The sequence below is a fragment of the Homalodisca vitripennis genome, chromosome 6, assembly GCF_021130785.1.
Source record: "Homalodisca vitripennis isolate AUS2020 chromosome 6, UT_GWSS_2.1, whole genome shotgun sequence".
Classification (NCBI taxonomy): domain Eukaryota; kingdom Metazoa; phylum Arthropoda; class Insecta; order Hemiptera; family Cicadellidae; genus Homalodisca; species Homalodisca vitripennis.
Genome location: NC_060212.1, coordinates 33,091,245 through 33,105,064, shown reverse-complemented (window position 1 = coordinate 33,105,064; position 13,820 = coordinate 33,091,245). Strand labels below are relative to the sequence as shown.

At 33.9% G+C, this 13,820-nt stretch overlaps 1 protein-coding gene across 1 annotated transcript in view; it reads left to right on the top strand.

The window, feature by feature from the left end:
• The window catches only part of LOC124365345 (E3 ubiquitin-protein ligase lubel-like), a 49,111-nt gene that overhangs the window by 25,893 nt on the left and 9,398 nt on the right, over nt 1-13,820 (top strand). Inside the window, exons 9-10 of the mRNA XM_046821320.1 lie at nt 90-1,656; nt 6,738-6,820. Of these exons, the coding sequence (XP_046677276.1) occupies nt 90-1,656; nt 6,738-6,820 (1,650 nt within the window). The remainder of the gene's footprint in view (nt 1-89; nt 1,657-6,737; nt 6,821-13,820) is intronic.

Sequence of the window (13,820 nt, the reverse complement as noted above, 5' to 3'; positions counted from 1 at the left end):
TCACATCGCTGTTATTGATTGTACTGTAACTTTTTCGTTTTTGCTCTTAATTATAGAATTGAAATAACGTAAAGTGTATTTTGTTGTAGGCTCAGTCAATGGCCCAACTCAACTGTCCCAGCTGTCACCATCACGGCATGGTTTGGGACTGGAACCAGAGCCACATGACGGCTGGAGGGTTCGGGCCAGCGTGGGGAGGTCTACCCACTGGCACCTGGCATGGTTCTGCCATGCTACCACCGTATCGACCCGAGCCAGAGATGGCACGCAGGAACAGTCTGAGAGCCCCACCTCGTCGCAGTCGCAGAGACCTCACTACAGATGACGAGGAGGATGGCACCTTGCAGAGACGGAGGAACACCTCACCAGTCCGCTCTAGACGAGGACCAATGAGTGATGAGTCCGAGGACGAGGTCATGTCCCACCGAGGCAGTCGAAGACATCGAAGAAGAAATTCCCCTGTGTCGAGAAACGCATCTCCAACCTTATCAAGACGAGGCTCAAGAAAAAAGAGCTCTGTTGGTGTCGAAGAACTCATTGCCAGGAGGGTGAAACAGAACGAAGAGGAAGCACTGAGATCCAGACGATTTGATGATGAGACAATGTCAAACAGAGGAAGCAGAAGGTATGACGATGAAACTATGTCGAACAGAGGAGGAAAAAGATACGATGATGAAGTGATGTCGAACAGAGGTGGGAAAAGATACGAAGATGAAGTGATGTCGAACAGAGGTGGGAAAAGATACGATGATGAAGTAATGTCGAATAGAGGAGGCCGAAGGTACGATGATGAAACCATGTCAAACAGAGGTGGCAGGAGATTTGAGGATGAAAGGTTATCGATGAAGAGTGGGAGAAGGCAAGAATTAGAAGATATTATTTCACAGCGTGGAAACAGACGCAGTGATTTTGAAGACTCAATGTCAGGTAGAAGTCAGAAGTTGGATGACGATGTTTTGTCAAATAGAGGTGGAAGAAGAAATGACTTTGATGAGACTTTATCAAACCGTGGAAGTCAGCGAGTTTCAGATTCGAGAAGAAGACGTCGCTCATCTCCAAACCAGACTAGAATGTCTCCTGCAATGTCAAGGAAATATTCGAGAAATGCAAGCAGTGAAGATTCGGGTGATGAATTGTCAGACGGGATGAAGAATTCATCATCAATAACAAATCAGTCCAAAAGAGAAATAAGTAATGAAATTTCTACTGAAACCTCTGAGCATAAAGAAGAAGAAGTTGCTTTTTCAAGTGATGTAGATAAGCCTCTGGGACCTATACCTACCGAGGAATGGGAGTGTGATCACTGCACGTTTGTGAACCAAGCGGGAAGTCGAGTATGCATGGTCTGCTGCAAAACAACAACCAATCCAAAATACAAACAACAAAACAAACCACAACGCAAACAACAACCCACACAAAGTAGCTCTCAGGTGGTCAACGCTCCCAAGAAGATGCGGCAAGATTCAAGTACTTCACCTTTAAAAGAAGAAAAAGCTCTGAGTGGCAAAAAAGAAGAACATAATTTGAAAGAAGACGGTCAAGCCATACCCTCAACTAAACAATTTATAAGCCAAAATAATATTGACAATGGTGATCTCTCAGAGAGGCTGAAGAAACAATTAGTGATCCCACCATCCCCACCGGAAAAGAAGAAAGGTAGGCGGCGAACTATCTCATTTTGGCTCGGATCAAAGCTTTACTCTTAACTATGTACTGTGATCAGCGTGTTTTATATAAATACATCAATAAATGTTATTGTTTCCTAAATTGTTTATTTTTTGACGATGCCTTAATCCATAATCAGCTTGAATTTATTTTAGGATAAATAACTAAGTTGGATAACTTAAATGAATCAATTCAAATGTTCCAAAAATGCTATTTGTTTCAATTTCTTTCATTTTATTGTAAAATGAAAGCAATTCAAACAAATGAAGAAAATATATAATTGCATATATTTTCTCAACTCCTTACAATCAGTTTAAATATAGACATATTTCTATACATATTAAAATAAATAATAATTATAATTTAAAAGAAATGTGTATTTGAAAATTAAGTCATTGTTCTTATGTACAGTAATATTAGATTAATATTAAGGCATTGTCAAATTCATATTTGCATATTTTATAAATTCAAAAAACAAACAAATATAATCATTGAATAAGAAAACCATCTTGCTACAAATGAGTGCATGAATTTATTCAATCCAAGGGATTGAACATATTAGTTTGTGTGATATGCAAAACTATTCAAAAAAATGAATAGTATTTGTTTCTAGTTTAATGCATGCTTTCCAAATTGGAGCCCAAATTCTTTGATTTCGTAGTTTTAAAGTTGTATTTTTGAACTGTGTTTCAATTCCTACATATGGTTTTCCTAATAAGAGTAGTATTTATACTTTATTTTTCAAAAGTTTGATTTTGTATGTAATAGAAAGTAATTACTAGAAAACTGCTTTTGTGACTTCCTACAATAACACAACTCCATAGTGCATTACCATTGAAACTATGCTTTTCAAATTTAAAAGCACTGTGGTACGAAATTTAATATTTAATAATTTTATTGTTTGTTTTATTATATTTCTATGTAGATATCAAATTCGTATTGAAATGCATACAATAGACAAATCATAAAAACAAAAAGAAGATATGAACCCAGATACAGTATCATAATAATTCAATACGAAGGTGAGAAATCTGTATTAATTCTTGAATAATATTTATTTAAAATAGTGCATTTTCTAACATTTAATGTTTAATATTATGTACCACTTATTTAACTTGTTTGGAAATTATAAGAAGTTATTAGTTTTAAAAATTGTATATAAAATGTTCTATTTTGAGGTGGTACGGTACATAATTTTAATTTTACTGTTTTATATACCAAACAGTATATGTATATACAGTCATAATCATAAATCTTTATTCACATGTTTAGTGACAACAGAGATGAATGCTTAACATAAATGTTTTTGTTAAGTCATGAGGTACCGGTAATAAAATGTCGAAAAATATGTCATCTATTTAAAGTGTTAAAGTTTAAAATTTATAGTAGCCATGAACAAACTCCAGAGTGTAATACGGCCGGTTCAGTTAACCACTGATGGTGGATGATCTCCTTCAATTGTTGGTAGGAGCAATGAGCTTTGATTTCATCAGGAAGGATGTTCCAGTATTTGGCACCAATGTATGATGGTTGTTTCTCACATATAGTTAGGCATTGGATAGGAAGGGCATAGTCATTGATTCTTCCCTGATGATAATTGTGGATGTCTGCTCCTCTTGTTAGATTTTGCTTTTTTTGCAAAAGTGATTATCTTCAGGATGAAAATTCATTAGTAGCTATAATATTTAGAAGTTTTAAATGAGTTCCTCCAAGAGCCCATTAGGCCTATGTCAGAGAGAATGCAAATTGTATTAAGATTTCCTTTAGAAGAGATTCCCCGAGTAGTGATGCAATATCTCAAATGGCTTTTAAACAAAGCATGGTAGGCTATTTAACTATGTTGGGACTGATCACCTACCTTCTCAAGATCTAGATAGGAGCTTAGTTTTTAAGACAAAGCTGATTTACTTGAAGGTTCTAGGACAAATGGACATCTATTAGAGCTCTAAGATTTTGCCTGGTACACTCAAGTCAGTTCAGGTTTTTGAAATGCCTCATCGTTTCTTGTACAAAAGAAAATCTGCTGTCTTTTGCTTTCATTAAGAACAAAATCATTTGCACTACATCACTGTTGGCATTATCAACTGCAATTTATGACTGTATTTCCAGTGTTTCAAGCGTTTGGTTCTGGAGAAGGAGCACAGTGTGGTCCACATACTTGAATGATTTGCAGTATCTAAGGTTAGCTTGAAAGGTCACTTACATATATTACGAAAAGAATTGGTCCCAAAATAGAACCTTGGGGCACTCCTGCAGTCAAAACCTTTTGGCTAGATGTGATATTTGGGTCTTGATGTTAAAAGTTGTTTTTATTTCAACAGACCTATTATTTTAAATAATAATAAGCTTAATTCATATTTTTTGACACCTATATTTTTAAACTGGCATAGCCAATATTTCATGACAAACTGTCGCTTAGATGATACATCAGCCTTGTGAGAGCAATTTTCTCAACAAGTTTAGATAGTGTCAGAAGAACTAACAATGGTTGGTAGTTTTCTTGTTTTGCTGTTTGAACTCTCTTGAATTTTGTATTCATTTTTGCAACTTTCAACATACTTGGGAAGAATCCCTGAGAAAAAGATTTATTTATTTATGGCGGTCATAAGATGTGTGAGTTCTTTTCCACATGTTTCCTACTATTTTGAAGATATTTAATCAAAGTTAGCTGATGTTTTTGACTGAAAAGATGTGGTGGTTTTGAGAAATTCATGGGTGGTGGGCCAGAAAATAAGAATGTTTTTGCAATTATTGTGTAGAGCTTATAAAACAGGTATACTTGGTGTGATGTTGTTCAATGATTTTTAGGCTACACTTGTGAAACAAGAGTTAAGTTATTCAGCAATTTAAGAGTTAAGTTGTTCAGCAATTTTAAAAGTATCAGTTGTTATTTTACCATTAATGATTAGCTTGTATTGTCCTTCAAGACGTTGTTTGGGGGTCTTTTACTTTTGATCACTTTCCAAACTGCCTTACTTTGTTAGACAATTGATCTATGTAATTAGAGTTTTACTGGTTTCTTAAACCCTTAATGTGGAGATCATATCCTTTTTTTCTTAAGGACAGCATACACTTTATTTTCAGAACTTCGTGAGATGATTTGATAAGCCTTGTGTGCTTGTTAAAAAATTCCTTTTTTCTGATATCTCTGGATCATAATGAGCAGTATTAGTTTTTCCTTTGTAATGAGATTTTTTCATATGACGCTACATTCAGATTATACGTCAGTATTGTGGAGAATGCATTATGGGCTTCCTCAACACGATCAGTATTATAATCGTCATGCCAGGACTCCCTTTTGTTTGGAAGTTTGAAGTGATTAGTTATGTAATTGTCTATGTTCAGTTGTATTCAGATTATACGTCAGTATTGTGGAGAATGCATTATGGGCTTCTTCAACACGATCAGTATTATAATCCTCATGCCAGGACTCCCTTTTGTTTGGAAGTTTGAAGTGATTAGTTATGTAATTGTCTATGTTCAGTTGTTACAGGAGCATACTTATTACATGAACTGTACAGGATGGACAACTGGTCTGTGTGGTCTTAGATGTAGTTTTCTGCTAATGTTACTGAGAGTTCATTTTGATGAAGGTTGGTTGTAATGAGATCAATTGATCTCATGCTGTTATTGGTAATTCTAGTTGGAGAGAGTCCAAGACATGAGATGTGATAGGAGAGAAGTTCTCATTCTTCATTATTCCTTGTGTTTGGTTTAATAAAGTTCACATTAACATATCTCATCATTACTATGGATCTATTCCAGAGAGCAATTGATTGTAAAAAGTTAGAAATGGCATTTGAAAATTGTGGCCTGGTCTGTAGACTTCTAGTATATAAATTTATTTTTCTTCCATCGTGAGTTTAATTGCTGCAAGGTCTGCTTAAAATCATGTTCCTCAAAAAAGAATGTATTTTTAATTTATCAACTTACATTTATTTAGTTGCAGTTTTTTTAAATCTCTAATTTGATGTAGTAATGTATCAATTTTCTATTCATATTCCATTTCAACTTCTGTAAGCTCTTCAACCTTAGCTCCATGCAAAGTAATTTGGCTTCAAGAACAGATATATGATTGATTAGATTGTGATTTTTATCTTAAGGTCATTACTTTCCTACAGTAAAATTGTTCCAGCTTCTGTAGCTAGTTAAGGGATGTTTCTGAGTCTTGATCTTGAGCTTCTGATGACCAAGCGGTTTTGTTTTTACTTTTTCAAACTTTGTCTATAATGAAGGGATTTGGACTTTCTTTAGTTCAGAAAGACTACTTTCAGGACCTTAAACAACACTGTTAAGGTCTCTGAACTATATATTAGGATAGTTTTACTTTTTTATTGATCTGACATACATTGTTCTTTGTTCACACTGCATGTGATACATTGATATTTCTCAGCGTCATGGGTTGGCCATTCAAAAATTGTTTTCTAGAATATTTTGGAATCCTGCATGGTACCACTATTTACAAGATCCTGTACATTTTATACCAGAATACTTGACTTATTTAACACATGTGCCACTTGGACATTTGAGGGCATTTAAAAGTTATTGTAACAGACTTTATTTATGTTGATATTATGGTATGTACTGGTGATAGTAAAAAAAAATGCTACAGTACACTGCAAGAAATATTATTGAAAGTTTTAAAATACAAGAATAATTTGTGTAAAGTTTGATTTAATTAATGATCAACATTTTAAAACAATATTTATTTAATACAATTAGTTCATACAAACCCTTGACATAGAACCTGTCAGCTTGCCACATCTCGGTAAATAAACGTAAATATAAGAATTCAAATTAGCTTAAATACTAAACACAGTATTTAAAACAAAAGTTTTACATATTATAGCTTAACAAGGGAATTAGAATTTTAAAAGGGAAATAAGATATAATATAAGCAATAAAATAAATTACAGTCATATTTGGAAATAAATTAACCAAACAATAAAAAACGCAGATTTTAAACCAACATAAATTATGAAATTTTAAAACATTGCATTATTCAATTATTATAAGGACATCATCTGGTGGCTAAGATAATTACTGTTTACTAAAATTTACAATTTTTACAGAAATCGAAGTAGAAAACAAGAAGCCAACTAAGACAACAATTTCCACTGGAACCTCGCCCCCTCCTCAGAGCATATCTACACAGGTAACTATGCTGCTATCACAGAGACTTCTCTTTCTTCCTTTGAGAATTTAAAGGGAAATTATAAATCAGGATCCTGCAGAATGTTGTACAGAATTTAAAAAATATTTGATTTTATAGAATTTGAAAGACAAAAATGGTATTTAAAGAAATGTGATAAAGTTTTATTTTAAACTTTCGTGTCCTCTTAAATTATTCCTTATTTGTCAACAATTGCAAGTGAATAGTTACAGATTGGTCTAAAGAGTAAGTCAATATTACAAAGTATACACAAAAGTAATAAAAAGTTAATACTATTGCAAATGCAATAAAATATGTGCTGGTCCAAATAGATAAATATAAAAGTTAATTCATTATGTTTTTAAAATTAGACCACTTAGTTTAAAAGTCTTTCAAATCAATTTAAAATCAATTTTGTTTCATTTAAATAACCAAGCATAAGATTTTTAAAGAAGTAGTAATAGTAGATATGAAGGGTGTGGTGAACTGAAATGTAAATTTGCTGATATGTTTTCTTACATTTTCTTTAAGTTTGTATATTATGATTTACTATTTACGTTACAGTGTAAATTAGCTACACTTTTTAGTAATTGTTTGAATGTATATTTCCAGACAATATTTCATAAATTCTATTTAGTGCACCAATCTTGTGCTCATACATATTACAGTATATGAAGATAATGCCCTTCCACTTCGTCCAGACCTCTCTTTTTGAACTGCTAACGATGAGATTTCAATAACTAACCAGTATATCGCATGGATATCTGCCTATTTCAATCACCCTCATGATGAAATTTTCAGGAGATTCCATTTTTGAAATGAACAGATTTGGACTAAACTTGGAAAAAGCCAAGCAGGAATTTTTCGTACCTACGAAAAAGTATTTTAAAAAATGCAATGAGTGATAAAATAGAGCAAAAATAAGTTATGCATTTAAACGAGGGACGGACAAAATGTCCAAAGCAAAACATGGAGTGTGACAGCTAGATTAGGACAGTGGATGAGAAAATTGAAGAAAACAGATGGTTCACAATAACCATCCTTTCAGACAAATTTATGCAAGAGCCGAGAGCTGGTTTACATGGGATTGATTGTAACTGACCATTTAGGTTAGGTTGTCACAATTGCTGTGTTCCCTCTGGAAGAAGTAGGAAGCAGCAGGAAGAAGTACTCTGGATGCGGTTGGAGCTTTGGTGGGGTCGATTGTGGATGGCTTTGAGGCCAAATCTGCCACTATGGCAACCCTTTTCGACCTCACCAGAGCTTTTGACCGTGTCCCGAGAGAAATCCTGCTCTCTAAATTATCATATTATGGCATACAAAATTCTGAATTGGCTCTTTTAAAATCTTACCTGACTGAGCGAGGGCAGAGAGTTTGTGTTGGTGGTAGTCTTTCTGCTTATCGCTCAGTTGAGTTTGGCGTGCCACAGGGATCGGTTCTTGGGCCTTTGTTATTTTTAATAAGCATTAATGATCTTCCCTGTAATGTTAAGGGCAATATCCTTTATGCTGATGACTCTACATTGTTTAGCTCCGATAGTAACATTAATAACTTGTGTAGTTTTGTAGATGAGGCATGTCTTGAGGCTAAGACTTGGTTTCAGTCTAACGAACTGGCTCTAAATGAAAGTAAAACAGCATATTTTATTTACTTTACAACCTAACCAGTACAATTATTTGCCAAGTGTAAAACTGTTGGGAATTGTTTTAGACTGTAAACTTACTTGGTCAGATCACATTAATCAAGTTTGTGCTAGATTATCTAGAGTGGTATTTTTGCTGTACAACTAAAGAATTTTGTACCTAAAGAATACTTAAAAAATTCCTATTTTGCTTTTTTCAATAGCATACTTTTATATGGCTTACTCTTTTGGGGAAATGGAATTGGTATTGATAAAGTTTTTATAATACAAAAGAAAGCAATAAGAATTTTAACAAACTCAGAAAGAACTACTAACTGTAGACCTTTATTTATTCAAGAACCGATTCTTACTGTAATAAATCTGTATATATATATACACAAGTTTAGTTTATGTAAAGACAAAGTTAAATGATTATGTTCTCAGAGGTCATGTGCACTCTTATAATACAAGGAACAGGAATTTAATAGATACAAATTACTGTAGGTTAAGTAAAACCCAAAAGAATTTTGAATATATGTCCATTACTTTGTTTAATAAACTTGACCGCAAGGCAAATACAGTAGAGCTGAAACAGTTTAAACGTGTTGTTTTCAACTGGCTGGTAATAAATCCTTTCTATTCAATCAATGAGTACCTGAACTGTAGTAATGTAGACTGTAAGTTTTAAATAGGCCTAATTAATAATGTTTTTTAATCTAAATTTTATCTTGTTATTTATTTTATATAGTTTTATAATTATTGTTAACTATTTATTTGTTATTTTTTACTCCCTAATCACTCAACATCTGCTGTTTTTATTGTTATGTTTTAAAAATCCTTGTCATTTGTTATTTACTATAAATTTTATTGTGGCTCTTGTATGCTTCGTATCTGAATGTTAAATAATATGTTCTGACTTTATAATGGATCATGTTGATGTTGGTGGCTCAGTAGGACAATCTCTGTTTGTTTTTTTGTCTTATCTCATTATAATGCCATATGTTTATTATTGACAATGTCCATTGCTCACAAGGCTTAACCCCTTGCGCTCGAATGGTCAGTAGTACTGGCCATGCAACGTCTTCAGACAGCCCGTTATTAGTTTCGTCATTGCTTGTCCTCGCCGCTCGAATGGCCAGTAGTACTGGCCGCGCTAGTTCCACTCCCAGCTAGTCGCCATGTTTGTATACTTTCCCAGCCAGCTCGTAATTCTTTTTAAATGACCTTTGTATGAGGAGAATAGGTATTTAAAAATGACGTAAACACCATTTATAGATAGTTAAAGAACAACTTTAATGAAACTAACTTATTCTAAGATAAACAAACTGTTTGTTAATGTTATTTTTATACATACATTTTTAAATTTAATAATTAAAATAAATTGCTGAAATTACAATTTGATATTTACATATGACACAGTCATAAAACGTTTTCCAACATTTTTAGTCTTTGAACTTTTTGGCGGAGTGGAATTTTTCAAAACATAATCCCATGTGAAGTCCTGGGTTGTTAGGACATGTTTTGCAGTAAAATTTGCTGCGTTTTCTGTCCTTGCCAGGTCTCCTATCACTACAAACTATGCAGTCCTTAGTCTTGCCACCATCAAGTGGATAGGGGATGTGCAATTTTCCGTTTAGTCTTTCTTCTTAATCTGAAGTGGAAGGCCTTCCTCTTTTCCTTGAATTTCTTACATCTCCCACTAATTGTTTAATCAAAATGTTTCTGAATTTTCTTTGCCGTATCTTATTTTGTCCTTGGTTCAGATTGTAAAGTATAAAAGCATTTACAACTGCCGTTTCAAGAAGCCAGAAGAAAACCTTCCTCCACCACTTAATGGATTTTCTTGTAAAACAATAACTAGAGATGTATTGATCTGCGAGATCTACCCCGCCCATTGATTGGTTATATTTACAAACCACAGTCGGTTTTTCAACGTCTTCTTCTTGTCCGTTTTTCTTTGTGCGGTGAACAGTTTGGGTTGAGTTATCATACAGGGTACTCAACATAGCTACCAACTTTGTGTCTTGCCACAGGAGCACTGCAAACTTGTCTTCTTTTCTATAACAAATAATGTCACCTTTTTTTAGTTTGATTTTGCCTGCTTTGTTCTTCTGTTGACTCCTTATTTGCGCTGGTAGGCCTTTTCGGTTCATCATAACAGTTCCTGTGATATGAATTTTCATTTCAAAAAGTACTTGAGCAAGATCTAGGTTCGTGTAATACCTATCAGTAAAGACATGAAGTCCTTCTATGTTCCCATAAGTCTGTTTTAGTTTGTCAACCAGATGGATAACTATACGGCTGGTAACGCCCAAGTCTTGCCGTGGCATTCTATCAGTGGTACATTTGCCAAAATATGGCTCCATTGCACATATATAGCCTGTGCTTCATTCGGAAAGAACAAATATTTTAATACCCCATTTTATTGGTTTGTCCTTATTGTACACCTTAAAAACAACTCTACCTTTGTATCCGACGGTGCTTTCATCAACACTCACTTTATTCTCTGGTACATAGAATTCTCTAAAATTCTGATCCATGTATGCCACCACATTTCGTATCTTACCTGAGCGTGTTAGCCTACCTCGTACAGGTCCAGAGGGGGGTGGACTGACATGAAGATTCCAAAATAATTGTAGGAATCTCTCTTTGCTGAATACGTCCTTAAAGAACGGCTGGTAATCTACCCATTCAGTAGAAAAATAATCGTCCAGTTCTGGTTTCTCGTTCATCCCCATGTTAAGAACTACACCCAAGAAAGCTTTTAATTCTGATAATGACATTTCATGCCAGGACCGCCACATTGACCTTTTTTGGAGTGGTGTTTTCATCTGAATTTTTTCACCAGCGTAACGGTTAGTCTCATTGACGATTTCTGATAACAAAGTATCATTAAAAAACAGCTGAAAAAAATCTAGGGGAGTCTTTGGTGTGTGTATTAGTGGAGGTTTATAGCCACTGTTACCTGCCCAGTTAAACCTTCTAAATTTAGCATTACCTGTTTTCCATTTTTGCCATCCGTCTGGACTCACTTCGTCTTCACTGCTATCTGTACCACGTACTGACAACTCACCACTGTCCTCTCCCACATTGTGTTCATTTGTTATATTTTGAATATCATCTTCATCATTTATGTTTTGTTCCATTATACTATAATCGGCGTCTTCACCCAATTCTTCACGGAGTTCATCTTCAAATTGTTCATTGAAATTGGAATCCAAATCACTATTGTGTTCAGAACCACTGTCTTCATCAATGTCACTTTCATCGGCCAATATATTTCTAACTTCATCAGAACGTAAACAGTCATCCATTGTTCATTTATTAAAAAAAATGTACTAAAAATATACAATATTTACAAAATAATAAACTTAACAAACTGTATTGATCACAAAGCCTACTACAAAAGAACTGTTCCAAATGTAAACACTAACTATTTACAAATATTTACAAAATAATCAATTGCACAGCTGCCATTTTATTATGAAAGATGTGTTATAAAGATATTCAACTATTATTTACAAATATTTACACATTAATAAAAATCCACAGCTAAATAACATCAAACAGTACGAAACACAAGTCAAATGAACACACAACAAGTAGTAATGGGCGAGGGTGACTGACCTTCGAAACATCAGTTGTCTGAATCTTCTATGCAGAAATGGAATTGGCGGGAAACCATTGTCAGCAGATGTCAAATTTAGTTTAAGAGTTCTTCGATAGGTTACAGCACTCGCCGGACATATAAGTATAAATTAAAATAATAATAATAAAGTGTTTACGTAGTGTCCAGTAGTACTGGCCATACGAGCAATAGTCGTATTCTGTACTGGCCAGTACAGGTGGCCATTCGAGCAGCCAGGACATAGCATACTAAATTAAAACCAAGCTGAGGCGGAAATGTCAGTGGGCAGTACAGCTGGCCATTCGAGCACCGAGGACAAACTATAAATATTGCTTTCGAGTGCATAGGGTTAAAGACAATAAATATATTCTATTCTATTCTGGGTTACTGGCAGGATGTATCTCTGAAGTGGGTTTAGAATAAGCTAAACACCAGTTATGACGAGTGGTTGAACAATTGCAGAAAGTAGAAAAAATTTACAAAAGGTACACAAACAACAGGGTAGGGAAAATCTACCACAACAGAACTGTTACAAAATTTAAAGCAAAATCTGTCACATAAAAAAAATTATCTTAAAAATAGTTTGTACTTTTATTTTAAGGTACTCCTTATACATATAAGTATTAATAAATAAATATGGGAAAGCTAATTTAGATTTACGAATCACACACACACTAAACCAATAAATTTGATAGCAAATAAATGATACTTGTGAAACTTATGTGAATTTCGCTGTGATGCTCTTTGCCTTAGACTAGTCAGTATACAGTTTCACTAGGAATAGTTCTAATCTGTTGTATAGTAACAATGTATATAATGTAGCTCTTGTTATAAATATTTTATATGTTTATTCATAAATGTAGGGAGGAAAAAATTTTGGGGTCCAGACAACTGATATTTTTCCGTAGTGGACGAGAGTAAGGCTCCATTTTGTTCCTTAAAAAGTTCTTAAATCGTTTCTTTGTTGAGAACGATCTTTTAGCAGTACATATCAGTAATACTGAATTATTTAAATAATAATAATCATTTACTAAAAAAGTAACTGAAAATCTGGGTGGGGTTCGGACCCCTTGGACCCACTTGCTAGCTACGTCCTTGTTTTTATTCAAACTTTGACATTGCACTGGTTGGCTGTCTATAACACTCTCAAGAAGTCTGAATCACTTATCTCTCTTGTATCCTGTATGATAGTTAATATATTAATCCAATATATTGCAAAATCCAAATTAGTGAAACAATCAGATCACCAAGATATTAAATAAGAACCAGATATGATAAATTGACTTCTCAAATCAAAATCAGATACAAAAGATATGGGAAATTTCTTTAATACATAATCATTTCTCATATTCAAGCCATTGTTGGTGCTGGTGTTTACAGCTTTTACATGCGCCTGCAAACTGATTGTAGATTTGTCTCGGATAACTCTACTGATTTATCGATTTGTCATACTATATGGAAGCAGGCAGAGTATTGCCTACAGGCTGTCTCAGAATTCCATTGTTCAATCTTGGGCCACAATATTTTTTTGTATATAGGAACATCAGAATTTATATGACTCAGTTGTTAGGTCATGGAACTAACTACCACAGAAATTTATGTGTATAAAAGACAACATTTTGAGTGAAAAAGGCAGAATTCAAGAAAGAATTAGTCGTCTAACATTTTTAAATCCAATAAATTCTTTTAGTGTTTATAAATTATTGTGTTTTTGGTCTGCATATCCTTTTAATCTTGAAATACATACAGATTT